The sequence below is a fragment of the Typopeltis vanoorti genome, chromosome 6, assembly GCF_054136105.1.
Source record: "Typopeltis vanoorti isolate ZY-2024b chromosome 6, IOZ_Tvanoo_1.0, whole genome shotgun sequence".
NCBI classification, from domain to species: Eukaryota; Metazoa; Arthropoda; class Arachnida; order Uropygi; family Thelyphonidae; genus Typopeltis; species Typopeltis vanoorti.
The window spans coordinates 91,976,536-92,003,992 of NC_143554.1; the positions used below are offsets into that span (position 1 = coordinate 91,976,536).

A 27,457-nucleotide genomic window follows, 5' to 3' on the forward strand; every position below is an offset into this window, starting at 1 on the left:
ATCTTGACTTTCAAATTGACTTTCAAATTTTCACTCTCATTCACTCTCAGTTTTGTTGCCAGCCATAAACGCTTGTTTGCAGTCAGCACCACTTGTCACCTTACTTTTAATTGCACTCTGTTTTTTAACTTCTGCTACATTTGTATCACTTTCATCTTTCTTGCCATTGATTGTTATGTTTATCAGATTGCTCGTTTGCTTTTTAAAAGTTTTTTTGCCATTTTTTTGCTGCTCTTTTACACTGTCCTTCTTTTCTATCAGACGAGCACCCATCCTCCTTGTAGCATTCTTCAGTTACCAACACATTACCACTCATCAAGTCCACATTCAGCTCGCGCTTCGTACACACCCTCTTCAAATATTAAGGATGACTGAGATCCTGCCAGTCTTTTCAAACCTTTATGAATAAAGAAGTGTGACATTTTTCCTATTTGCTTTTCACCTGTTGCATGGATAATGAAAAACACTAGTACATCTACATAATTGAACAGATACATATAGTATACCTTGCATTTCACGAAATGACCGAAATCAAAATTAAATTTCTGCAAAGATATTATATAGTGTAATTACAAAGATACTAATAAACTCTAATTTTAATGATTCCATTAAGAAACTTAAACAAGCCCACACACTAAAAACACTGCAGGTGCACAACTTTTATAGCAACTCTTCCTTATAAACACACATACTTATTTATAGTTAATTATTCCAAAAAACTTATCTGAAATGGGAGCCTTCTTTACACTGCTACTTGTCAATTTGGTGAATTTATTTTTGCAGATACAAAAGTGTCCATTTTTTATGTGATGGGGTATCTGGTGGTATATCTTTAGGTGAGATCTTTATTTTAATTTTCTTGACAAGTGGATTCTCATCTTTTGGTGTTGTTTCAGGAGTGAGACTATAGGTGTGACTAATGTGCTGCACAGAGAAGCACTCATTATCATAATGATCAGATATGGAGAAATTATCAAATGGTGGAATAGACATAGGATTTGAGTTTGGTTAGCTTTCTTTGGAGAGCAAGATATATTACCATGCTCTTTACTACCACATCGGGTTCAGGTTGTAGAGCCATGGCAGGCAGTTTGGGCATGCCCATATTACTGACATTTTAAGAATCTCAGTGGATTAGGGATGTACAGCATAACAGGAAAATTGAGATACCATACTTTTACAGATGTTGGAGGTTTAGATGTATCAAAAGTAAGGATGATGTTTCTGGTTGGAACGAGATGATCATCTATGTATCAGAATGTGCTTCATACATGTCACTCCCTGATCTTTATGCTCGGATCATATCTTCTCATCTGGAACATCAAGGAGATCCCATTCTGATATCACTCCTCCAGTAGAATTTAGCATTTATGAAGTGTTACTCTAATTCAGTGTTTCTCAATATTTCTTGGATCATGTCCCACCTCAACGTCTCGAAGATTTTGATGTCCCCCCCCAGCATAACAGTCAGCCAAGTTCTGAAAAAGTACAATATAAATATGTACATGTACATTTTCTAATTTTCCCCAAAAAATATTCAAATTTCCTCCTGTGGGGCATATGCCCCACGTTGAGAAACACTGCTCTAATTTGTATTTCACCCATTGATGTTACACTGAGCAATTTTTTTGAGTGTTGCTGATGTGATGTTTCCACAAGGATGATACCAGAACTTAGTTTCTTAATTGTTTTGGGAGATCCTTCCAGTCTTTCCAAACCCTTTTGAATAAAGAAGTGTGATATTTTCCCTATTTGCTTTTCATCTGTTGCATGGATGATGAAAAACACTAGTGCACTTATACTGGTGTCACATGTTGTTGTTGTTGTTGTTATTATTATTATTATGGGTGACTCCAGGGAGTCCTTAAACCCATCGAGGGCCCTAAACATCATGTCCACACAACTATACAACATTCTCACAGTATCTATCATACCTTGCCTTGAACTGACTCACTGTCATAGCACCCACAACAGACACTCTGGCAGCTTATTCCACTCATTTACCAGTCTAAAAGTAAAGAACCCAGCACTAACAACATTGCTAACCACACTCTTGCCCAGCTTCCATAGGTGTCTCCTAGTTCTCCCACCACCAGTGTCCCGTTCTCAAAAATATCCTCTGAATTAATCCTATAGAAACCCTTTAGCAATTTGAATGTCTCAATCATATCTCCCCTTTTCCACCTATCAACCAATTTCTGCAACCCACAAATCTTCAACCTGTTCTCATAAGGTTCATTCCATAGACCTGCTATCATCTTGGTCACTCGCCTCTGGATCCTCTCCTCCTCCTCCCCATCAAGAAGAAACCTAGGTGACCAAATCTGGGCACCTTGATAAGACCTCATCTCGACTACTGTGCACAGATTTGGGCACCTAGGTTTCTTCTTGATGGAGAGGATCCAGAGGCGAGTGATCAAGATGATATACAGAGGTAAAATAACTTGCTTGTCTCTGCTCGTCAAAGTATTTTTCAACAAATAAGTGAGTTGATGAGCTGATTTAGCCACTTTTGCAATGTGCCACCTAAACTTCATCTCTATCCACCAACACTCCCAAGTCCCTGGCCTTATCAATCTCCTGGAGTACAGTTCCACCAATGTGGTATACTGCTGCTAATCTTTTCACCCCAAAATGCATAACCTTACATTTTGTCACATTAAATTGACATCCATTCTCCTTAGCCCAGAATTCCAATCTATCCAAGTCGTCCTGCAAGATTTTGACATCGTCTGCATTCACTATTGCCTTACCCAACTTTGCATCATCGGCGAACAAATGAACTGTTCCTCTTAGATCCTTCCCTATATCATTAATGAACAAATTAAACAGCAGTGGACCAAGAACAGAACCCTGCAGCACACCACTAGTCACAGGCTGTCTTTTGGACTCTACTCCTGAATAAACTACTCTCTGATCTCTCTCCATCAACCACCCACCTATCCATCTCACCAAATCTGTATCCATTCCCATATGTTACAGTTTATGGATTAGAATTCCATATGGTATCCTGTCAAATGCCTTAGCCAGGTCCAGCAGTATCACTGTAAACCCATTACCCTTATCCAGTTCAGCCGACACTGTGTTATAAAACTTGAGCAAGTTACTGAGGCATGATCTACACTTCACAAAGCCATGCTGTCCCCCCATACAGTATCTCATTTTCATCAATCCATTCCTGTATTTTTCCCTTGACTACTTTCTCCAAGACCTTGACAATGACTACTGATATGCTGATCAGTCGGTAATTTGCAACAGTAGTCTTGGCTCCTCCTTTATGCAGTGGAACTATTTTCCCCCTCTTTCCACACCTTCAGGACTAAACCAGACCCGAGACTCAGATTAAACAACATAGTCAAGGGCACTGATAATTCTTTAGCCGCTTCATGTAAGACCCGTGCTGGTATACCATCCAGTCCCACAGATGTATTCACATTAAGGTTCTGTAATAGACTATTCACCTCCACTTCATTCATCACTATTCCCGTATAAACTAATGGTTCCTTCATTTTTTCAATGTCACCACCTGGATGATATACTCTTGCAAAGTGCTTGCTCAGTAATTCCACTATATCAACTGATTCAGTGACCTCCTTACCCTCGGCATTCCTTAAAATCATTCTGCCATGCACAGTTTTTTTTTTTTTTTTGCTTGCAGCATATTGAAAGAACTGTTTGGGATTCTCTTTATCTTGCATAGCTAGTTTGCTTTCATAATCCGCTTTTGCTTTTTTTACCACACTCATTATCCATCTGGCCTGCGCTTTATACCGTTCATGTGCCTGCAGGTCACCTTTCTCTTTAAATTTCCTCCATAGTTGTTTCTTTTTTTGCAGCTCAAGCTTAATGGTGTTATTCATCCATTTAACCCCTACTTGTTTTACTATACGGACCCTAGGTATACAATCAGCCATAACCTCCTGTAAATGCTCCTTGACCGTGCGCTATCGACATCCAGCCCTTGCAGTTTTACATGCCATGGCACTGATCCAAGCAATCTCCTAAGCTTGTCATACTTGCCAACACGGTAATTCCACATATACCCTGTCTTAATCGAAAATTCCACACCTTTAGCCACCTCTCAGGTCAAGACCTTATGATCACTCTCACCAATAGGTGGCAACATGGTCATATTCATTACAGTCAAATTCTCAGATGCTATTACCAGGTCAAGCACTCTCAAACCCCCTAGTATTTTCAATTACATGCTGTCTCAGATAGTTGAAATCCCCCATAATAATTACCCTCCTTCCACTCATTTCATCAATTTGTTTATGCATACTATCTCCACCATCTATTCCATCACCTGGTCTATAGCAGCACCCAACTGTATATTTTGTTCTCCCAGTCTCAATCTCACACCAAATAGATTCGAATGTGCTCCTTTCACTATCCTGCAATACAACTTCAATATTCCTTGGCTACAGTTCATCGGCTATCATCAATAACACCCCCCCCCCCATTTTATTCTCTCTGTCCCTCCTAAACACTATAACCTACACATTCTATCCCACTAACTATATCATCTTCTGTCAGCCATGTTTCACTAATGCCAATAACCTGTGTCCAGGAAGAGCCAATCAAGGCCAAAAATTCTTCCTTCTTGTTCGTAATACTCCTGGCATTAGTATACATGAAATGCAGAGGTCCCTTTTGTCCCACCCCTATCTTGATGTGTTATTCTAACTATCCCATTCCAATTTCATGTCCTTAGTACTGGCTCGGGTACATTATATACATTCTTACACTCAACTGTCTCACTGATGTCTGCATATCCACTTCTCCCCCTCCTTGGTAGTTCTAATTTCCTTGGTTCTGCACATTGATTTTCACTTCATTCAGCAACACTTTTTCCAGTTCTGCACACCAAATCCATTCGAATGCAGGCCATCCATCTTGTATAAATCCTTTTGCCCATCAAACTCATTCCTGTGGAATGAGTTTGATGGACGACGTCCACGAATTCCACACCACACCATCTGCATAGCCTGTGCATAAAGTCATTTGCTATTATGGCCCCTCCTTCTAAACTCTGGTCTGTCATACCGCGGGAACAGACCATCCTAACTCTGTCACTCTTTTCTTTCGCTACTTTTAACAATACTTTCACGTCCTCTCTCATAAAAAATTTATCTCCTTTCAATTCATTTATACCTGCCACAACTATCAAATCTTTCACCCTCTGTTTTTGAGCTGTAATACTCTCACTTACATCCTTAAATTTTGCTCCTGATAAGTACGATTTAGTTAAACTCTCATCTATCACTCCTCTTAATATCGAGTCACCATATAACACTCTTTCCTTCATTTCTGAAACTCTCCCACTCTTACACTTATTTTTCCTTTCAAACACTTGTTTATCTCCGTTAGTCAAGGCACTCTGGAAAGAGTTTTGCAGGTGCTCCACTGCTGCTGTGCACTTTGTATCACTCCGCGCAACCTAGCGATCTCACCCCTTACAAATAATTCCTAATTTTTTTCATCATTTAAACCATTTTCTCTCTCTGTATAGTTGCTTTCACTCTCTCTCTTTGATCACCGCTCTCATTGCCATCTTGTACTGCATCGCAATTCCCTATCAAGCCACTATTTTCACTCATATTCTGGCTTTCTTCAACCACAACTATCTCATTACCTGACACATACTTCAATTCTTCACTTTGCTTACACTTTCTGCACATTCTCCCACCACTATCACTTTCCATCCAAACTCCAGCCTCCTTCGGGAAAGCATACATCCCGCACACATCGCATTGGACAAACTCCCTCACATTACAGTTTTTGAACAAAGGCGTTGTATTTTTGGATGCCATTATCTTACGTCGCATTGCCGCCATGTGCTATTCTGTGAAACATATCGTTAAAATACTAAGTTAAATAAAACGGAATTCACACCAAAATCACACAGACACAACAAGCTACCAAAAATAAATAATATTACGTTAAGATTTAAACCAATATTCCAATTTTCACTCAAAATTATACTTAGCTTTCATCACACATGGACGGATTTACTGGCAATCAGTGGAAGATATTAAAAGCAATTAGGAAAATTAGTGACAATTAACAGATTTTAGGGTTGAATTAAAGCAGGTACAGAGTGAGATGCTGTGGTTCAAAAAGAGACTGGCTGTTGGAAGTGAAATGCTGAAGGTGATTATGCAAGACAAGAAGTCAAAGATGAATGACATTAGTAAGAAGTTGGAAAGTAGGGTACTATGGGATACGAGTGAAACAGGAAGTACCAAGTTATATGGGAAATATTCATTGTGAAAGATGTGAGAGAGCAGATGTTAAGAAGATTATCAGGATGTGTAAATGAGGCCTGTGGAGAAGTACAGAGTTATCTGGAATAAATTATTAATGAAGGAATGTAAGGGTAGCATTCCTTCATTAATTTGAATGTGTTATTTGTGAGTGCACTGCCAAGGTATAATAGTGGGGAAGTAAGGAGAAGATAATTTTGAATGATATGATGATTAGGATATTTAGTAATAGAATTTTTGAATTTGTGGATGTCAGGGTAAGAGGGAACTGTCTACTAAAGGTGTATTGCATCTGAGTGAGACTGGAAGTGCAAAACTGGAAAGATTGTTCAAGAGAAGAATGTATTCAGGTACAAAAATGATAATTGGATGGGGCACTGAGAATGTGTGAAATGAATGATAGTAGAGTGAGAGATGAAACCATAACAACGATAATTTCAATAGGAGCAACAAAGTCAGGTCTTGAGATAATAGGAATGAGATAATTACACTCAGAGAATAAAATTGTGAGATGGAGCAGGGACCATGAAAAGTTACTCTTGTGTAAAAATGACAGGAGTAGGAATAAAATGAGCATCTTGCTTTAACTGAATCAGTTGGTCCTCAAATTATTAGTTAGTGAGATATGGGAATGGAATGTGATAGATATAACATTTTCTGAAAAGACAAAGGATATAAAGAAGAAGGTGGAATATTAATGATCATCACAAAGTTTTTTATGAATTGGAGAGGGAGGGGAGCAACAATGATAGTCAACTTTCACTATAACAACTATCATAACAAACTTCTGAAAAGCAAAAACTGTTATGTAGTTGACTGATAATGCAAAGTTGGGAAGAACTATGAGGAGTAGAGCAGATGTTTTGGCCTTCTAAGGAGGGAAAAGCTCAATAGACTCTGTGAATAGGCAAATGAGTGGAGCTATCAGTTTAATGTTGCAAAGTGCAAGGTCTTGAAATTTGATAGGGAGGTTGAGCTGCAGAATATACAATTAATGGAATTATTATTTTGAAGAAGATGGAAGAGACAAGATATCTAGGAGTGATGGTGGACAGTGACTTGAAGTTCAGGGATCACGTTGCTAAAATTGTAAGAACATCACAACTCACAATGTTGTGAGTCCCATGTATAAAACCTTGATCAGGCTGCATATATGGACTACTTTGTGCAGATTTTGCATGGATAAAACTAAAGCAATGGCATTTTGCAGACAAATTCCAATTAGAAGTAAAATAGATAATAATAAAATAATAGAACAGATAAATACTTTATCTGTTCTATTATTGCAAAATACACATTATTAGACCAAAAAAGGTACAAAAATATTGTAAAAGAACTAAAAATAAAATCAATAGGCAACACGTGATATCCTAAACAATTAATAACATATAAACCAAATTGGAAAAAAGACAGTGTAGACCTCAAAAGAGAATAGAGGATATTAAATTGAAAATGAGACCAGAATAGTCCAATATGATCCATATCTGTATTTAGCATTATTATTATGATGATGTTTTCAGGGTGATGAGTATGTTTTAGAAAGGGTCCAGAGAAGGTTTACAAAGTCATTGTCAGGGGTATGGAATGCCAGATATGAGGAGAGATTGAGGAAATGCAACTTGTAGCGTGTTATGAATAGAAGAAGGAGATGGGATATGATTGAATGCAAAGGAGATTTTTATTAGAGTAGAGGGAGAGATGGACAGAACAAGAGTCTTTCCCTGGAAGCTGTATAAGAGGGTGTGAGAAAGGGTAGATGAGAAACAGTTCTTTGAATGGAGAGTGGTGGGTGAGAGGAATGCATTGCCTGAAACTATGGTGAGTGCAGAAACTGTGAATAGGTTGAAGGCAAGGTTAGATGATCTTTTTGTATGGGAGTCTGTGGTGTGCAAGATAGGATGCCCGAGGCGTGTTTGCCTGGAGGAAAGATAGAAAGTGTAGCTATGGCAATTAAACTGGGTGAAAGGGTGGATGAAATGATTGCGATGGTGGGCATGAATGACTTGAAGGGCAGCGTGAATCAGGTGGCAAGAGATCTGAGATTCATGCTTGAGGTTGTACAGAAGAAAACTCAGAGAGAGAGAAGATTGTGTGTGTGTGTTACCCAGGTATGATAATGATGAGATGAGTAGAAGAGCATTAATAAGGAATATCGTGATAGCCAGAATGTGTCAGAAGAGAAGCTTGGAATATGTGGATGCTTGAAGGATATTTGAGGACAGAAAGGAACTGTATGTAAGAGACTGCTTGTATTTGGATGAGAAAGGATGAAGGCATCTTGAGATCCTACATCTTGATGTAGGCATCCTCTTCTTTGGAAAAGTTGGCGTCAATGCAGAGACACTAGAACTATCAGGGTGGATGGTAGCAGAGGTGGCCTCTTGTGGGAATAGGTGCTTCAGAGAAAGGCAATACATCATGTAACAGTGAGTCCAGTGGAGTCTGGAGGGGGTTAATGATAGGTATAGAAACAGTGACATTTTTATTCTTTATACCAGTGTTTCTCAAAGTGTGGTACATGTACCCCCGGGGTACGCGAAAGGTCGTTAGGGGGTACATGGCAATTTTCGGATATGCATAATTAAAGGAGTCATTATATTTTCCAACAAACAGTGCAATTAGAGACAACTGGGATAAAACAGCACTAACTAATGAATCGCATCCCCTCTCCAACAGAAACTTCTGTATAGACCAAGCAAAACCATATGTTGCCAGTGGAACATATGGTTTTGCTTGACACCACCCCTGTTGTTAACGTGTTAAAATTAAGAAATATGTAGTGAATGTGCTTCAGATATTATGGAATTCGGTTGAAGGGAATTAGCATTTCAACTCAACTGTTGAAATGCTAATTTGTCTTTGGTTCGTGTGATCTTTTGTTAATACTGCACCAATCATATGCAGTTCTTCACTGCTCTACGTATCTCAAGTCTTGTAAATTATTTCAAGCAAAAATTACAGTAATGGGAAAGAAGATGACGCTATTTGGGTAGATGACTTTGATGATGCACACAAAGAAACTGTTCTCGATGCCAAAAGTAGTGATAGCAAGTAGGAGCTTCTTAGTAAGTCGCACCATTTTCAGTTTTTTTCTAAAAAGTTTAGTTTCTGAAAATTCCCACACGTATCTCACAACACGATTTTTTAGCTTTCATTTTGGGAAAAAAGTTAGTCATATTCGAGTAAATACAGTATTTTTTTAAGCTTTCAAATTCGTAAGTATGGATCATTGCTTAAAGATTGGATTTATAAAACCCCCAAAAGAGAGCAATATAGCAAATACAAGTAGTTGTAAGCAACAAAAAAACATTGATACTGCATCTCGATCAAATGAAATTCATAAGAGTGTGTCATCTGACATCTCTAGTGAACCAAAATTTAAAAATAAATCATATTTTTTGTTTACATGAACATATAAATTCAAATAAAATAGATATTTAATTTTACTTAATATTTTAAATGAATTTATTAATTTTAATTAATGAATTTATTTATTTTAATTAATTAATGAATTTATTTATTTTAATTAATTAATGAATTTATTTATTTTAATTAATTAATGAATTTATTTGTTTTAATTAATTAATGAATTTATTTTTTAATTAATTAATGCATTTATTTTTTTTTTAAATTAATTAAATAGGGGGCACTTAGTAATAATGAAAATTTAAGAAGGGGTACGCAGATATCTGAAGTTTGAGAAACACTGCTTTATACTAATGCCAGGAGTATCTGGAATAAAGGAGATGAATTGGTGGCACTGATAGCATCAATCTGTCCAAAGATTATTGGGATCTATGAGATGTGGCTGATGGAAGATGATATAATAAAAGGAATAGAAGTAACAGAGTACAACATTTTTCCACAATATAGGAAGGGAAAATGCAGTGGTGGTGGTGGTGGTGGGGAGGGGGGGGGGAGTACTGCTTATGATAAATGATGAGTTATGTCCACTCAGAGTAGAGGATTTGAAGGGCAATGACATTAATGGTTTTGAAAGCATGTGGTGTGAGGCAAAGGTGGGCAAAACAGGATATTTAGTGGGGGTGTTGCTACAACCAAGGAACACAGAGGATAAGGAGCAGATGTTTAGGCAGTTGAGCTTGCCAAGAGAAAGAAGATTAATTGTTATGGGAGATTTTAACTACGGTAGTATATATTGGGAAGAGGAAACTGCATGTAGTAATAAGGGAATGGAATTTCTAGAATTCTTGAGGGACAAATGTCTTAGGCAACATGTAGAAGAAGGAACATAAGGTTCAAGAGTTTTGGATTTGTCATAGTATCATAAGTGCTGATTAAAACTGAGATGGCATCTCTCTTCCCAGTTGGAGAGAGTGCCCATGTAGTATTAACTTGGAAGATGAATAGACATCTTTTGCAGGAGTACCAAGGAGAAGGGAATATACATGGAATTATAAGGCAGGTGATTTATAATAGCCTTAGATATCAACTTGGGGCAGTTCCATGTTGGAAGGAATTGGAAGAGAGATATCATTAGTGCTTGGGAAATTATGAAGTAATATTTGTTAGCAGCAGTAGTAAGCTGTATTCCATGAGTGAAGAAGAGGACACAATTTGGTGTCAAGTGGATGATAAACAATATTAAACAGTAACTGCAGTTAAAAAATAGTTTATAGGAGAGGGAGTGGAGAGCAGATGCATGAAGAATATAAGACTCTGGCCAGAAAAGTGACTAGTATGGTAAGGAAGGCAAAACTGGAATATGAGAATAGATCAGCCCTAAGATCCAAAGAAAATCCTAGGGAATTTTTTAGCTATGTGGCCAGTAGGAGGAGAAATGATTGTAGAAGAATACCACTGTGGGATAAAAATGGGAAAGAGTGACTGATGCAGAGGACATAGTGGAGTTGTTTAGTGAACACTTTATTGTAATATTTCATCTCGGAGAAGTAGGTTTTAATACTAAAAAGATAGGGCTGGTTTGAGGTTTAGATGTGCAAGAAGAGAGTGTGTTTAAAAAACTGAATCCTCTGGATGGCAATAAAGCAGTGGGACTGGATGAATTTCACCACGGGTTTTTAGAGAATGTGTTAATGAACTGACAGCTCCATTCACCTGGCATTTTCAATGCAAGTCTGGCCATGGGAAAGTTACCCAAGGAGTGGAAGGAAGATAAGATAGTGCCATTGAATAAGGGTGATAGCATACTGGAAGTGTCAAATTATAGACTAGTTTGTGTTTCATCAGTAGTTATAAAGAGGTTGGAAAACCTCTTTACAACTGAGGGGACCATATACAGCATTGAACAGATGAGGGTAATGTTATCTGTGAGAGTCAACATGGATTTGTTAAGAGAGCGCTTGTGCTTTAGTAATATGATGTAATAGTGGGTGCTACGACCGTGAATGAGTTCAAGGCAAGGTATGATAGATACTGTGTGAATGTTGAATAGTTGTTCTTGACATGATGTTAGGGCCTCCCTCGATGAGTCTGTTGACTCCTTGGAGTTTCCTGGAACAATAATAATAATAAATAATAATAATGATTGCCTTTTATAATAATGTGACAAGAGCAGTTGATGAGGGAAAGGCATATTCTGCTATTTTTTTTATTAGGATATTGATACCTATCTGATAGGTATCAGAGAGTTGTGTATGGTGGGGAAATATCAAGGAGGCAGAAAGTTACACAGGGCTTAGTACTGGGACTTGTATTGTTTAACCTTTATATCAATGACACTGTCAGTGGATTGCAGGGGGATATTCAGTTCTTTGGAGATGATGTGAAGTTATGAATGGTTATTAGTAATAGTGCAGATGTGGCAGCCTTGCAAGAGGATTTGAATAAACTGGACACATGGGCAACTGAATAGGGGATATCAGTTTAATGCAGTAAAATGTAGTCTTGAAGTTTGCAATACTTTGATGGGAGACCGCATACTCTGGAGTAATTGTACTGGAGGAAGTAGGGGGAGACAAGAGATCTGGCGGTGATGATTGACAGAAACCTGAAATTCAGGGAACATACTGCAAAGGTGGTGAAGGTAACCCAGAGGAGTTGCTGCAATACTGAGAAGGATGCTGACCTGCAGAGATAAGAGTTGTCATTGCATTGTATAAAGCCCTGATCAGACTACACTTGGACTATTGTTCTGAGATTTAGCCCCCAGGATTTGAAGGGGATAAATTAACTGAGGATAGGGTACTTAAGCGGATAACAAAAATGGTTTCAGGACTGTACAATGTTAGTTATGAGGATCAGCTGAGGGAATGTGGACTTCAGAGTTTGGTAGATAAAGGAGGAGAGGTGATATGATTGAGACATTTAGACTGTTGAGAGGTAGTTGCAGGGTTGACACTTGGGAGTTCTTTCACTTAGTGGAACAGGGTGAATGAGCAATGACAAGGGGCCATCCCTGGAAGTTATAAAAGGAAGCTGTGAGCAAAAGGATGAGGAGTAGTTTCTTTTCATGGAGGGTGGTTGAACCGTGGAATGCATTGCCTGATAGAGTGGTGAGAGCATGACCAGTCAATAAGTTCAAGGAGTGGTATGATAGACTTTGTGTTTTCTAGGAAGGACTTCCCATGATGAGTCTTTTAACTCGATGGAGGCCTGAATCATAATAATAACTCATATTTTCAAAGCTTTCAACGGTACTAACTTGTCTATCAACATTGGCATGGTCTTTAAGCCTGTTTATTTCTTGTATCTTTTCTCCATGTCAGTTTGTTCACATTCTTTGTACTAGTGATGGTAGTCCATGTCCAGAACAGAAATGCAATAGGCACTTGCTGTTATTATTTGCTTTGTTCCTTTCTCCAAATAATTCAAAAACATTTCTGTATATCTGATATTAATTTCTTTCTGAGCTGTTTTGGATTTCTCACAAGGACCAGTTTTCTCTTTCTTTTTGAAGATAAATGTTGTAAATGGCTCCCTGAGTTTTTGTCTCTAATAACTTGAAAAATTCTTTCACTTCTTCCTTAGAACCTTCTGGGAAAAAAAAGTAGGCATAATCAGTGTCCAATTTCATCATTTTGAACTTTGCCCAGATCACTCTACATCAAAGGTGGAGCATCTGTAGCTGCTCTCTACATACCTTGTAACATTATTATGTAGAAATCCCATACCATATTTTTTTCAATTATAGACCCTATTAAGAAATACTAGGGATTTTCTAAAACAAAAAAACAACAAAAAAAAAAACCCTCTCTTTTCTGAAGCAGAACAATTTAGTCCTCTTTCCACTCCTTTGGAACTTGGGCCAATCTAAGACTTATTAAAAAGGTAAGTTAAAGCTGTTGTTAACTCCTGGGAACATTCCCTCAATTCTTCATACCTTCTGCTCATTCACTATCAGTGGTTCCTTCCCCATTCCCACTGCTCTCAATTCTGCATTATGTTACAATCAAAAGGATGGAATGTTGTAATGAACTGCTCATTAACCAATTCTACTATATTCTCCTTAGTGGTTATCATTCTCCCATTATCACTGACCAACATCATCGTCCTTCCTTCCATAATCATTCTTCCTTCTACTGGCCACATATAAAAAAAAAAAAAAAAAAAACTAGGATTTCTTTTAGCCGCATTTTCTAACTGCTGCTTATACCTTACTTTTGCTACCATTACCAAGTGAGTCACCTTTCTTGCTTGCCCTTTGTACTATTCATGTAACTGATTATTGCCACTTATCTTGTGCTGCCTCCACAATGCCTTTTTCTTTGAGATTGTATGCTTCACTTCTTAAGTCATCCATTTTACACCTATCTTATTTAATATCCTGACCTTTAGAATACATTGTCATTACCTCTGCTAGATACTTCCTAAGTAGTGACTAAGCAGCAATGATTTCCTTCTTGTTCATTTCCTCATTTCATGATATTGCTGCAAGCTGTCTCCTGCGTTTATCATAACACCTGCCTTATAGTTCCATTTTAACCCTTTCTCACAAAAGTCCTAATATGGCTGGCCACCACCGCTACCTAAGTGATCACTCCATGCTCACTTTCACTGTCTGGAGAAAGATATGACACTTCATTTACAGTAATATCTTCTGATGAGATAATCAATTCCAAGATCTTTGATACCCATGTAGCCTCTGTTATGTACTGCTTAAGATATTTGTCCTTGAAAACTCAAGAAATTAATCGCTTTGGTTCCAGACACTGTCTCTTCATTCCAGTCTGTATTACTATAATTGGAATCATCCATAATGATCACTCTTTTCTTATTAGCCAGACCAATTTCCTTTTCACTATCTTCCACATTACCAGGTCTATAGCAACATCCTACTAAATATTTCATCCTGTACTCCTCCACATCATGCCATACCGCTTTAAAACCACTGCCATTATTTTTTTCTTGCAACTCCACCCTAGATGGGCACAATTCCTCTGCCATTATCATTGGCACTCCTCCATCTCTGTTCATGTCAGAATGTCATCCTCATTCAACAATGTCTTATTCCAACAATTTGTGTGTTAATTGCCGGCAAAGGTTGGTCAATTGGTAGAGCCTCTGCTACTAATGGCTCAGTTAAGTAAGTTTGAGCACGGTTAGTAATTGGAAGGGGACCAATTGTTTGATGCTGTTGGCACCCTCTCCCTCGATGAGTCTTTGGACTCCCTGGAGGTGTCAAATAATAATAATAATAATAATAATTAACTCTATTAAATGGATAAAAATCCTATTTTATTTTTTAGCCAGTAAGTGAAACTCAAGATCGAGAACTACGATCTAAGAGTTTCAATGCCGAAAAGCTATCGGCGAAGGCAATTCGAAGCAAAGGTGGAGCAAGCTCCCTCACTATTCTTGATATTCTCTCATAATGTAAAACACAGCTCCTAGGAGATGTATTATTGTTTTACATTATGAGGAGAGGCCACTACCCAGACCGGTTTCAACCCTTTTTGAGGTCTCATCAGTGAGTAGGTAGACCTAGGAAAATATGAAAGCTTAGTGAAAAGAACTTACATACCTTCACTATACGAATGCCATAAAGGTGTGCTTGTATTTTGTAATTAAAATGAAAAGCCAAAAGGCTAGTTTTCTGGCAATTTAATAGTTATTAAATGGATAAAAATCCTATTTTATTTTTTAGCCAGTAAGTGAAACTCAAGATCGAGAACTACGATCTAATAGTTTCAATGCCAAAAAGCTATCGGCGAAGGCAATTCGAAGCAAAGGTGGAGCAAGTTCCCTCACTATTCTTGATATTCTCTCATAATGTAAAACACAGCTCCTAGGAGATGTATTATTGTTTTACATTATGAGGAGAGGCCACTACCCAGACCGGTTTCAACCCTTTTTGAGGTCTCATCAGTATTAAATGGATAAAAATAGGATTTTTATCCATTTAATAACTATTAAATTGCCAGAAAACTAGCCTTTTGGCTTTTCATTTTAATTACAAAATACAAGCACACCTTTATGGCATTCGTATAGTGAAGGTATGTAAGTTCTTTTCACTAAGCTTTGATATTTTCCTAGGTCTACCTACTCACTGATGAGACCTCAAAAAAGGGTTGAAACCGGTCTGGGTAGTGGCCTCTCCTCATAATGTAAAACAATAATACATCTCCTAGGAGCTGTGTTTTACATTATGAGAGAATATCAAGAATAGTGAGGGAGCTTGCTCCACCTTTGCTTCGAATTGCCTTCGCCGATAGCTTTTCGGCATTGAAACTCTTAGATCGTAGTTCTCGATCTTGAGTTTCACTTACTGGCTATAAAATAAAATAGGATTTTTATCCATTTAATAACTATTAAATTGCCAGAAAACTAGCCTTTTGGCTTTTCATTTTAATTACAAAATACAAGCACACCTTTATGGCATTCGTATAGTGAAGGTATGTAAGTTCTTTTCACTAAGCTTTGATATTTTCCTAGGTCTACCTACTCACTGATGAGACCTTAAAAAGGGTTGAAACCGGTCTGGGTAGTGGCCTCTCCTCATAATGTAAAACAATAATATATCTCCTAGGAGCTGTGTTTTACATTATGAGAGAATATCAAGAATAGTGAGGGAGCTTGCTCCACCTTTGCTTCGAATTGCCTTCTCCGATAGCTTTTCGGCATTGAAACTCTTAGATCGTAGTTCTCGATCTTGAGTTTCACTTACTGGCTATAAAATAAAATAGGATTTTTATCCATTTAATAACTATTAAATTGCCAGAAAACTAGCCTTTTGGCTTTTCATTTTAATTACAAAATACAAGCACACCTTTATGGCATTCGTATAGTGAAGGTATGTAAGTTCTTTTCACTAAGCTTTGATATTTTCCTAGGTCTACCTACTCACTGATGAGACCTCAAAAAGGGTTGAAACCGGTCTGGGTAGTGGCCTCTCCTCATAATGTAAAACAATAATATATCTCCTAGGAGCTGTGTTTTACATTATGAGAGAATATCAAGAATAGTGAGGGAGCTTGCTCCACCTTTGCTTCGAATTGCCTTCGCCGATAGCTTTTCGGCATTGAAACTCTTAGATCGTAGTTCTCGATCTTGAGTTTCACTTACTGGCTATAAAATAAAATAGGATTTTTATCCATTTAATAACTATTAAATTGCCAGAAAACTAGCCTTTTGGCTTTTCATTTTAATTACAAAATACAAGCACACCTTTATGGCATTCGTATAGTGAAGGTATGTAAGTTCTTTTCACTAAGCTTTGATATTTTCCTAGGTCTACCTACTCACTGATGAGACCTCAAAAAGGGTTGAAACCGGTCTGGGTAGTGGCCTCTCCTCATAATGTAAAACAATAATATATCTCCTAGGAGCTGTGTTTTACATTATGAGAGAATATCAAGAATAGTGAGGGAGCTTGCTCCACCTTTGCTTCGAATTGCCTTCGCCGATAGCTTTTCGGCATTGAAACTCTTAGATCGTAGTTCTCGATCTTGAGTTTCACTTACTGGCTATAAAATAAAATAGGATTTTTATCCATTTAATAACTATTAAATTGCCAGAAAACTAGCCTTTTGGCTTTTCATTTTAATTACAATAATTAACTCTATCGCTATAATTTCATTCCCCTTGTCATAGATCAGCATAAGTTAGCAAAGCACAATATTTTAGCTTGAAGAGTGAGTTTTGTATTGGACTTTTCTCAATAGATATGGCACAGAAATAGTTTTTGTGTGTGATAGAATATGTGAAAGAACTGTGGACTGTAAGGATGAATGAAAAGAATGAGAGTGTTACAGTATGTGAGAAGTTTAGTGATAGAATGGAACATTGGAAGACAGAGAATGGTGTGATTGTCAGTAAACAAAAAAATAATGGATGAAAGCATTAGTAATAAAAAGCAAAGTGAAAGAAATTAGGTTATGTGAATGAAGAGTGAAATGTGGAGGATGGAACTGAATGTTTGAAGAAGCGATTGACTGATATGAATAAGATGGGTAAGTTAACAAGGTGAAGAAAATGTGAATGAATCATTGTGTGGCATTATATTTGGATTCAATAGTTAGTTTGTATTGGAGAATAATCAGATACATAAAACATATTTTACAGGTGGCACAGTGAGAGAAATATGAGCTTTGCATAAAATAATAAATAGAAATTAAAGTTGGTAGTGTTTGTGAGTAAAACTGACTTGAATATATTATTTATGCCCAAAATTACCAAGGTGAGGAAAAAAGTTGAGTAAGTTGCAGGATATGAAGGATAACAGCATAGCTGGGAAAGTAGTTAGTGTGTTCCCATGATAATAATATGATAATAAGTTGTGGAATGTAGAGATAATTGATGCCAGGATGGCTGAACTGCATGAAACAGTGTACAGTTCATGAATGTATAGAAGGAAATTGGAGGGAAATCGAAATGGTTTAAGAGAGAGAGAGAGAGATTGGCTGAATTTATTTGTTGATGTAATATCTCCATGAAGTCAGTACCACAATGGCTGCATCCTGATATTGCTGAAATTTGTGAAGGAATTTGATAAGATATCTCCTCTGATTGGGGAAAATGGGAATGAATGGAAAGCTGATGACATGGATAATAGGATGGGTGAAAGGCAAATATTAAAGAGTAATATATGGTGAATCTGAAAGAGAAGGCCAGTGGTGTGATACGGGGTGCTCTACTTAGACCTGCTGTTTAATCTGTACATTAATGATGTTGGGAATGATTTGAAAGATAATATCGAGCTATTTGCTGATGCTAAATTTGGGAGGGTAATAGTAAATAAATCATTTTGCAGAATAACTACACCACTTAAGTAGATGACACAGGGTAGGTAAAAGATAAGTTACCAGTTCAGCATTGCAGATTATGTACATAGTTAAAAGATTATAAGTCATGTATTACATGGCTTATAATCTTTGGAGACTGCACTGCAAGAAACTGATGAATAGGAATTTGCAGATAACAGTGGACAGGGTATTTGAAGTTCAAAGGATATATTGCAAAAGCAGACAAATTAGCTAAAAAGGATTGGATGTTGAAAAAACACTGAGTTACAGATAAGGAAGTTATTATCCTTCTTTATAAGGATTAATATGATTGCATCCTGTACTGATATGACAGATGTGATTGCCTAAGTAAGTTTTTTGAGGATAAGAAAATGGCAAAGAGGATCCAGATGGTGGTGACCAAGATAGTTACAGGTCTATTGAATGCTTTCCATCTACTTGTGGATTACATTACTTAGGGGGATAGATGCAGTAGAAATGTTTTAATACATAATGAAGAGGGAGAGTAAGTCATCCCTTGCAAGTTGTGTAAGAGCATGGTTAAGGACATGAAAACCTAATTTTTTTGCTTAGAATATGGTGGATGAATTGAAGGAAAGTATGATAGGTATTGTGTGAATAATTTTTTCACTTGATTAAAAAAGTAAATTATACTTGACAATAAATATTCTTGTTTTTATCCTTTACTCAGACACGAGCAAACAAATGTTTGTGTGTGATGTATCTTCATGACTATGATGATTCTGTGCAAAAAAGAAAATCAGTTTTCTGCATAGAAGCTGTTGACTTCATATCACATTTTCAGTATCCCATAATTCATTCCACACATCCCTTTTCAGTGTGTGTATGTTGTGCATTTTGAGAGGGGTTTGACCTTTATTGAAGTCCCATTGTTGGGAGTTATATCTTGAAGGTCTAACTCCCACTGATGAGATCTCATTATATGTTGAAACATTCCTATAATACATAACAAGATTGTGTCCAAAAGAGGGGGGGGGGGTTGCTGTGAAATGTGAATTTCATGTGAAATCAACAAATTCTGTATACAAGTAGCCTAGTCATGAAGATACTTCACATTTTGTTTTGCTCAAGCTTAGGTAAAGGATTAAAACAAGAATATAATTTCTTGTCAAGTATAATTCTCTGTGAATCTTTAAACTCCATGGAGATGCCTGGATAATTGATAACACATTTTACACATATATACATAAAATATGACTGACTGTGATTAACAGAGAGTCATGTTTTATAAATCAGTTTATAAATCATCAAACAAGAAATAACCTAGCAGTTAGGTTCAGTCAGTAGAACAGATGATGGTTATATGCAATGGGAAATACTTTCATTGTCCTCCTAGTATTCAATAAACATTAAATAGCATATTACTAAAAAAAAACTATGGGCATAAAAAACATTTATTTCCTGTTTTATGGGGAAAAAAACTCATTGTTTATAGGTATATGTATTTGCATTATAAAATTTTGGGCATCCAAATTTATCTGTGTTCTGTTCAGGACAACTTTGGTTTAACCGGCTTGAGTGGATAGCACACCACGTAACCAACAAGCTCATGTCCCGTTATACTATGAATGTTTGTAAATGTGATTCATCATTTTCATTGCCTGTGATGTGAGATCTCATTGTTTTGCATATTTGCAGACCTATAGTGGTTTGAAAGAGATGTTTGGTTTCTAGAGCAGGTTTGCTTCCTGAATTTTAACGCGCAGCATATCCATCAGCATCAAATATTGCAACTGTATTGGTTGAGATTATTCTAACAAATATTACCATAATATATATACATCTTTTTTTTTTTTGGTGCCCTTTCTTTCAAAAATAAAAATTATAATTATTGGTAACATCTGACTTCCATGGAATCTGACTCATTGTAAGAGGTACACACTATCACACATAAAGTTCATCCAATTGTGCCTTAAACTGATTCAATGTATCTGCATTCACAACATATTCAGGCAATGGATTACACTCACTCCATGCAAAGAATCTGCTCTTCACACCTTTGCTCACATCTTCCTTATATACAGTTTCCAAGGATAGTCTCTTTTTTGAGCGCTCTCCCATTCTATGAAAAATTTCCATATTAACCTGGTAACAGCCCCGACTAACTGTCTCAATCATAGCCCCTCCCTCCCCCCTCCTATTCATGAGGCTTTGCAAATTGCATTCTTTCAGTCTGTCTTCTTACTCCACATGCTAAAGATGAGTTACTACCTTGTGAATCTTCTCTGGATCCCTTCTAACATATCCTCATCATGAAAATCTGGTGACCAAATTTGTGCACGATAATCCCTATGAGACCAGTGGAATCATAACCTCTTTATATCTGCATGTCAAGGTCCTCTGATCATTGCCATATTGCTATTATCTGATGTGACAACTTCACAACTTGTGCAATGTGGCCCCTGAATTTCAGGTTCTTGTCCACCGCCACTCCCTGATCTCTCATCTCCTCTGTGTTGTTTAAAGTTTCTCCACCAAGTGTATACTTTGCATCCCATTGTTGCTTACCAAATTTCAAAACACCTTTCACTTTGTAACATTGAACTGATTATTATTATTACAGGCAACTCCAAGGAGTCCTTAGACTCATCGAGGGAGGCCCTAACATCATGTCAAGAACAACTATTCAACATTCACACAGTATCTATCATACTTCACCTTGAACTCATTCACAGTCATGGCACCCACAACAGACTCTGGCAGCTTATTCCACTCATTTACCACTCTCCAAGTAAAAAACCTAGCTCTAACACCCTTGCTAACCACAATCTTGTCCAGTTTCCATGGATGGCCCCTAGTCCTCCCACCACCAGGCCTATTCTCAAAAATATCCTCTGAATTAATCTTATAGAAACCCTTCAGTAATTTGAGTGTCTCAATCATATCATCCCTTTTTTGCCTATCAACGAATTTCTGCAACCCACAAATCTTCAACCTGTTCTCATAGGGTCCATTCCATAGACCTCCTATCATCTTGGTCACTCGCCTCTGGATCCACCTCCTCCCCATCAAGAAGAAACCCTGGCACCCAAATCTGGGCACAGTAGTCAAGATGGAGTCTTATCAAAACTCGATTCAGAGGAACAATAACTTGCTTGTCTCTGCTTGTAAAAGTATTCTTCAGTAACCAAGTGATTTGATGAGCTGATTTAGCCACCTTTGCAATGTGTCCCCCTAAACTTCAACTCCCTATCCACCAACACTCTCACATCCCTGGCCTCGTCAATCTCCTGGAGTACAGTTCCACCAATGTGGTATACTGCTGCTAATCTTTTCACCCCAAAATGCATAACCTTACATTTTGCCACATTAAATTGACATCCATTCTTCTTAGCCCAGTCCTCCAATCTATCCAAATCATCCTGCAAAATTTTGACATCATGTGCATTCACTATTGCCCTACCCAACTTTGCATCATCAGCAAACAAATGAACAGTTCCTCTCAGATCCTTTCCTATATCATTAATGAACAAATTAAATAAGTGGTCCAAGAACAGAACCCTGCAGCACACCACTAGTCACAGGCCGTCTGTTGGACTCTACTCCTGAATAAACTACTCTCTGATATCTCTCCATCAACCACCCTCCTAATCGATCTCACTAACCTTATATCCATCCTCATATGCTGCAGTTAGAATTCCATGTGGTATCCTGTCAAAGGCCTAGTGAGGTCCAGCAGAATCACTGTAAACTCATTATTCTTATCCAGTCCAAACATCACTGTGTTATAAAACATGAGCAAGTTACTGAGGTATGATCTACTCTTCACAAAACCATGCTGTCCCCCATACAGTATCCCAATTTCATCTATCCATTCCTGTATTTTTTTCTTGAATACTTCAAGACCCTGACAACGACTCGTGATATGCTGATTGGTCGGCAATTTGCAACAGCAGTCTTGGAACCTCCTTTATGCATTGGAACTATTTTCCACCCTCTTTCCACCCCCTCAGGACTAACCCAGACCTGAGACTCAAATTAAACAAAATGGTCAAGGGCACTGACAATTCATTAGTCGCTTCACATACGATGCGAGCTGGTATACCATCCGATCCCACAGATGTATTCACGATTATTCACCTCCATTTCATTCACCACAATTCCCGTATAAGCTATTGGTTCCTTCATTTTTTCAATGTCACCCCCTGGATGATATACTCTTGCAAAGTGCTCGCTCAGTAATTCCAAAATATCAACTGAGTCAGTTACCTCCCTACCATCAGCATTCCTTAAAATCATTCTGCCATATATATTTTTCTTTTACTTGCAACATATCAAAAAAACTGTTTCGGATTCTATTTAGCTTGCATGGCTAATTCCCTTTCATAATCCGCTTTTGCTTTTCTTACCACACTTGTTACCCTTCTGGCTTGTGCTTTATACTGTGTGCCTGCACGTCATCTTTCTCCTTAAATTCCCTCCACAGTTGTTTCTTTTTTTGCAGCTCAAGCGTAATGGTGTTATTCATCCATTTAACTCCTACCTAATTTACTATTCGGACTCTAGGTATACAGTCAGCCATTACCTCCTGCAAACGCTCCTTAAATGCACTATCAACATCCAGCACTTTTACATGCAGTTTTACATGCCATGGCACTGAACCAAGCAATCTCCTAAGCTTGTTATACTTACCAGCCTGGTAATTCCACATGTATGCTGTCTTAATTGAAAATTCCACATATTTAGCCACCTCCCAGGTGGCTAAATGTGTGGTCCTTATGATCACTCTCACCAATTGGTAGCAACGTGGTGATATTCATTAGTCAAATTCTCAGATGCAATTATTAGGTCAAGCACTCTCGAACCCCTAGTGTTTTCCATTACATGCTATCTCAGATAGTTATCCCTTAATAACTGCATAAAATCCAATTCCTTCCTCCCATATGTCCTCTCCTCCTTCTAATCAATGTTACCATAGTTGAAATCCCCCATAATAATTACCCTCCTTCCACTCATTGCATCTATTTGCTTATGCATACTATCTACACCATCTATTCCATCACCTGGTCTATAGCAGCACCCAACTATATATTTTGTTCTGCTACTCTCAATCTCACACCAAATAGCCTCAAATGTGCTCTTTTCTCTATCCTGCAGTTCAGCTTCTATTCTCCTTGGCTGCAGTTCATCAGCTATGATCAATAACACTCCTCCCCCTATTTTCTCTGTCCCTATTCTCTCTGTCCCTACTTAACACACTATACCCTTCACATTCTATCCTACTAACTATATCATCTTCTATCAGCCATGTTTCACTAATGCCAATAACCTGTGGCCAGGAAGAGCCAATCAAGGCCATAAATTATTCCTTCTTGTTACTAATACTCCTGGCATTAGTATACATGAAATGAAGAAGCCCATTAGTCCCATGCCTACCTTGATGCCTTATACTAACTATCCCATTCTGATTTGTTATCCCTCATACTAGCTCGGGTATATTATACACATTCTTACACTCAACTGCCTCCCTGAAGTCTGCATATCCATTCCCCCCCCCCCTTAATAACTCTAGTTTCCCTGATTCTGCACATCCACTTTCACTTCATTCAACAACACTTTTTCTCTGCACACCAAATCCATTCAGATGCAAACCATCCAATCTTGCATAAATCCTTTCGCCCATCAAACTCACTCCACACATCCACAAACTCCACACCACTCCTCCTGCATAACCTGTGCATAGAGTCATTTGCAATTATGGCCCTCCTTCTCAACTCTTCTCTGTTATACCACGGCAATACTACAGGTAGTAAAAGGAATTACTACAGGTAGTAAAACCTTCAAGACCTCTCTCATAGCAATTTTTTCTCCTTTTAAATTATTCATTCTTGCCACTACTATCATTTCTTTCACCCTCTGCTTTTGCACTCTAATAGACTCACTTACATCCTTAATTTTCGCACCTGGTAAGTACGATTTTGTCAACTCTCATCAATTACACCTCTTACTAATGAATCACCGTACACCACTCGCTTCTTCATTTTTCTTACACTCCTGATCATACTCTTATTTTTCTTATCACACGTTTGCTTCTTTCCATTAGCTGATGCGCTCAGTAAACAATTTTGCAATCGCTCAGCTGCTGCTTTGCCCTATGTATCACTCCGTGCAACCATGCACTTAGTGATACATAGGGCGAAGGAGCAGCTGAACGATTGTATCACTCCGTGCAACCATGCACTTAGTGATACATAGGGCGAAGGAGCAGCTGAACGATTGTATCACTCCGTGCAATCTCACTCATTGCAACTAACTCTTCATTATTTTTATCCGTTAAGCCATTCTCTCACTCTGTATTTTTACTTTCACTCTCACTTTCAACACTGTTCTCAAAGCTATCTGGTACTACATCACAAATTCCTATCATATCACTATTTTCTATCTCATTCTGGCTTTCATCAACGACATCAATCTCGCATCCTGAAACACACTTCAAATCCTCGCTTTCCTTACACTTTCGGCACACATTTCCACCACTATCATTATCGAACCAAACTCCAGCTGCTCTTTGCAAAGCGTACATCCTGCAGACGTTACACTGAACAAACTCCCTTAAGTTAAAATTTTTAAACAAAGATGGGGATGATTTGGACACCATCGTCTTTCTTCTCATCGGTGTCATGTGCTACGCTATCTATCATATCTTATCAAAATACTAATTTAAATAATGCAGAAATCACACAAAAAATCACACAGACACACTAAGTTACCAAAAGTAAACAATAATACGTTAAGATTCAAGCAATGTTGCTAATTATTACTCAAAATAACACTTATATTTTCAAGAGCTCTACAAACACTACACACCATACAGCTCTCTAGTGGCCAATCCTGATGGTTCCTCCTGTAAGGTCATACCATCTACTTGACTCTGCATTGCTATTGCTCTCCCCAAATTCTTTTTAGATGACTCAATTTATCTTCACCTGGAATATGATAATTTTACAGATTAATTCTTTTAGGTGGAAAAATTGGCATCAGGATTTCTGGCATTAGGATTGAAACCTGGAAATAGAGTGGGTATCTGGAGTCCAAATCGTTATGAATGGATAGTTTCTCAGTTTGCTACTGCAAAGGCAGGCATGATTTTGGTAAGTTAAAAAATTTTTTTTCTCCTTAAGTTATTCAATATATATATATTGAATAACTTAATATATATATCCGTGTTAAAGTTCTATTGTTGTACACTTGTGCGTGGTTCTACACACGCACAAGTGTACAACAATAGAACTTTAACACAGACTATAGCACAAGTTCATAATAACTGTAATTTACAGTCGAATATCATAACTTTATAATTGTATAGCTTTAGAGTGTCTCAATGTTTGTTTCAGTGTCTTTTAATATCTTTCTATGTTCTTAATGCCTGATGAAGTCAATCTCGATGAAACATGTTACGTTTGCAAATAAATCTCAATTTGTTATAATTCTTGGATTAATAGTCAGTTTATATTAAAAATGAATATATATATACACACACACATGCATTACATTCTACTAAATGGATGTATAGTGTGAAAAGGAATGATTTCGATCAGTGTATCTCACCTCTAATAACATACAGTCAGTCCTTCACTTACAAGATTCCATTCTGATGATTCCATTGCAAGTCAAAGGTCCCAAGTTGTAAATTACTATATGAACTATACAGATATGTTAAAAATTAACATGCCTGAATACTAAGATTTGTAGGTTTGTTTGGTTATCTTTTAAACTAATTTTACTCTGTTTATAGCAAAATAATATAATGTGCAAATTATAACATGAAATTTCTATATATAGTACTGTACTATTATAATGAAATGAGTGTATAGTGCTTCTGCACTTACCATTAAAATAATTAGATGGAAAATGTAGCTCAAGAGTAATTCTTCATAGCTGCTGTTTTATTAATTGGACAGTTCATCAGAAGAGGCAGGGGAGGTTCAGTAATAATTAACAATAAATTCTTCAGATTCAGGAATTGCAAAGCATTCTTAGGATGGGCTACTGAATGCATAACTTGTGGAAAATCTAGGCTCATCTTTAGAGGATGACATGTCAGCAGGAGTGGGCTTCTTTAAAGATTTGTACATTATGTCTAACTTAGTCTGCACAGGTTTCCTTTTCTTTACTACATTTCTCTGTAACAAGCAATTACATCTTGCACCACTCTTCTACTTTGTTAAATCTTGCCATATTGGGATCTATTTCTTCAAACAACTGAATTACCTTATTAACAGAGGCAAGTGCCTCTGCCAATTTTGTCAGTGAAAACTTTTTTTTTTTTTTGAAGACAGCTTCTTCTACTTGTTCTACTGTTTTTTTCCCTCTATTTTTCTTCTTCTGCAACTTTCTGCTTTTCTAGTCCTATAAGGACTTCATTTGAAAACTTTTATTCCACAGCTTCTAACAGTTACTCTACATCTTCATTATCAACATTCAGCTCTTTATGATCACAATATTTTGCATCAATATTTTGTCATCAATCAATCTCCTTTAAGGCTTGTCTTTGTTCAATCCCATGAATGTATGAATTTTTAGCAGCTTCTTCCAAACATCATTCATATTATTAATTATATTATATTGCTTCCAAAAGACTCTGAGGCTTTTCTCATTCTCAGTAGCAGAAATAGTCTGAGAAAAAGTATTTCTTAAATAATGTCTTGAAAGCAATAATAACACCCTGATCCATAGATTGCAGGAGTTGGGTCGTATTCCATGAAAGTGCTAATGGGATGGGCATCATAAGTATGAGTGGTCACATGTGTCCTAAGTCGAGGACTGGGTGTAGTAGTAAAACTTGGAATTTAACTAAATATATGGTTCAAAAATTGAGCTGTCTGAAAATAATGAAGATAAGTATTCTTGATGTAACACTTCAGATACATAGAGATAGGATACCATTTAATTGATAAGATCCAGAAGTATATAGAACATTATTCAGGTACATCATGCATTCAAAGTGCCAGCCCGGTTACCTCAGTGGATAGTGTCTCTATTCTCCAACCAATTGTGAACTGAAAT

At 37.3% G+C, this 27,457-nt stretch overlaps 1 protein-coding gene across 1 annotated transcript in view; it reads left to right on the plus strand.

The window, feature by feature from the left end:
* The window catches only part of LOC150105705 (uncharacterized), a 72,784-nt gene that overhangs the window by 28,820 nt on the left and 16,507 nt on the right, over positions 1-27,457 (plus strand). The window contains exon 3 of the mRNA XM_090394534.1: positions 25,414-25,542. Coding sequence (XP_090250660.1) covers positions 25,414-25,542 — 129 coding nt within the window. The remainder of the gene's footprint in view (positions 1-25,413; positions 25,543-27,457) is intronic.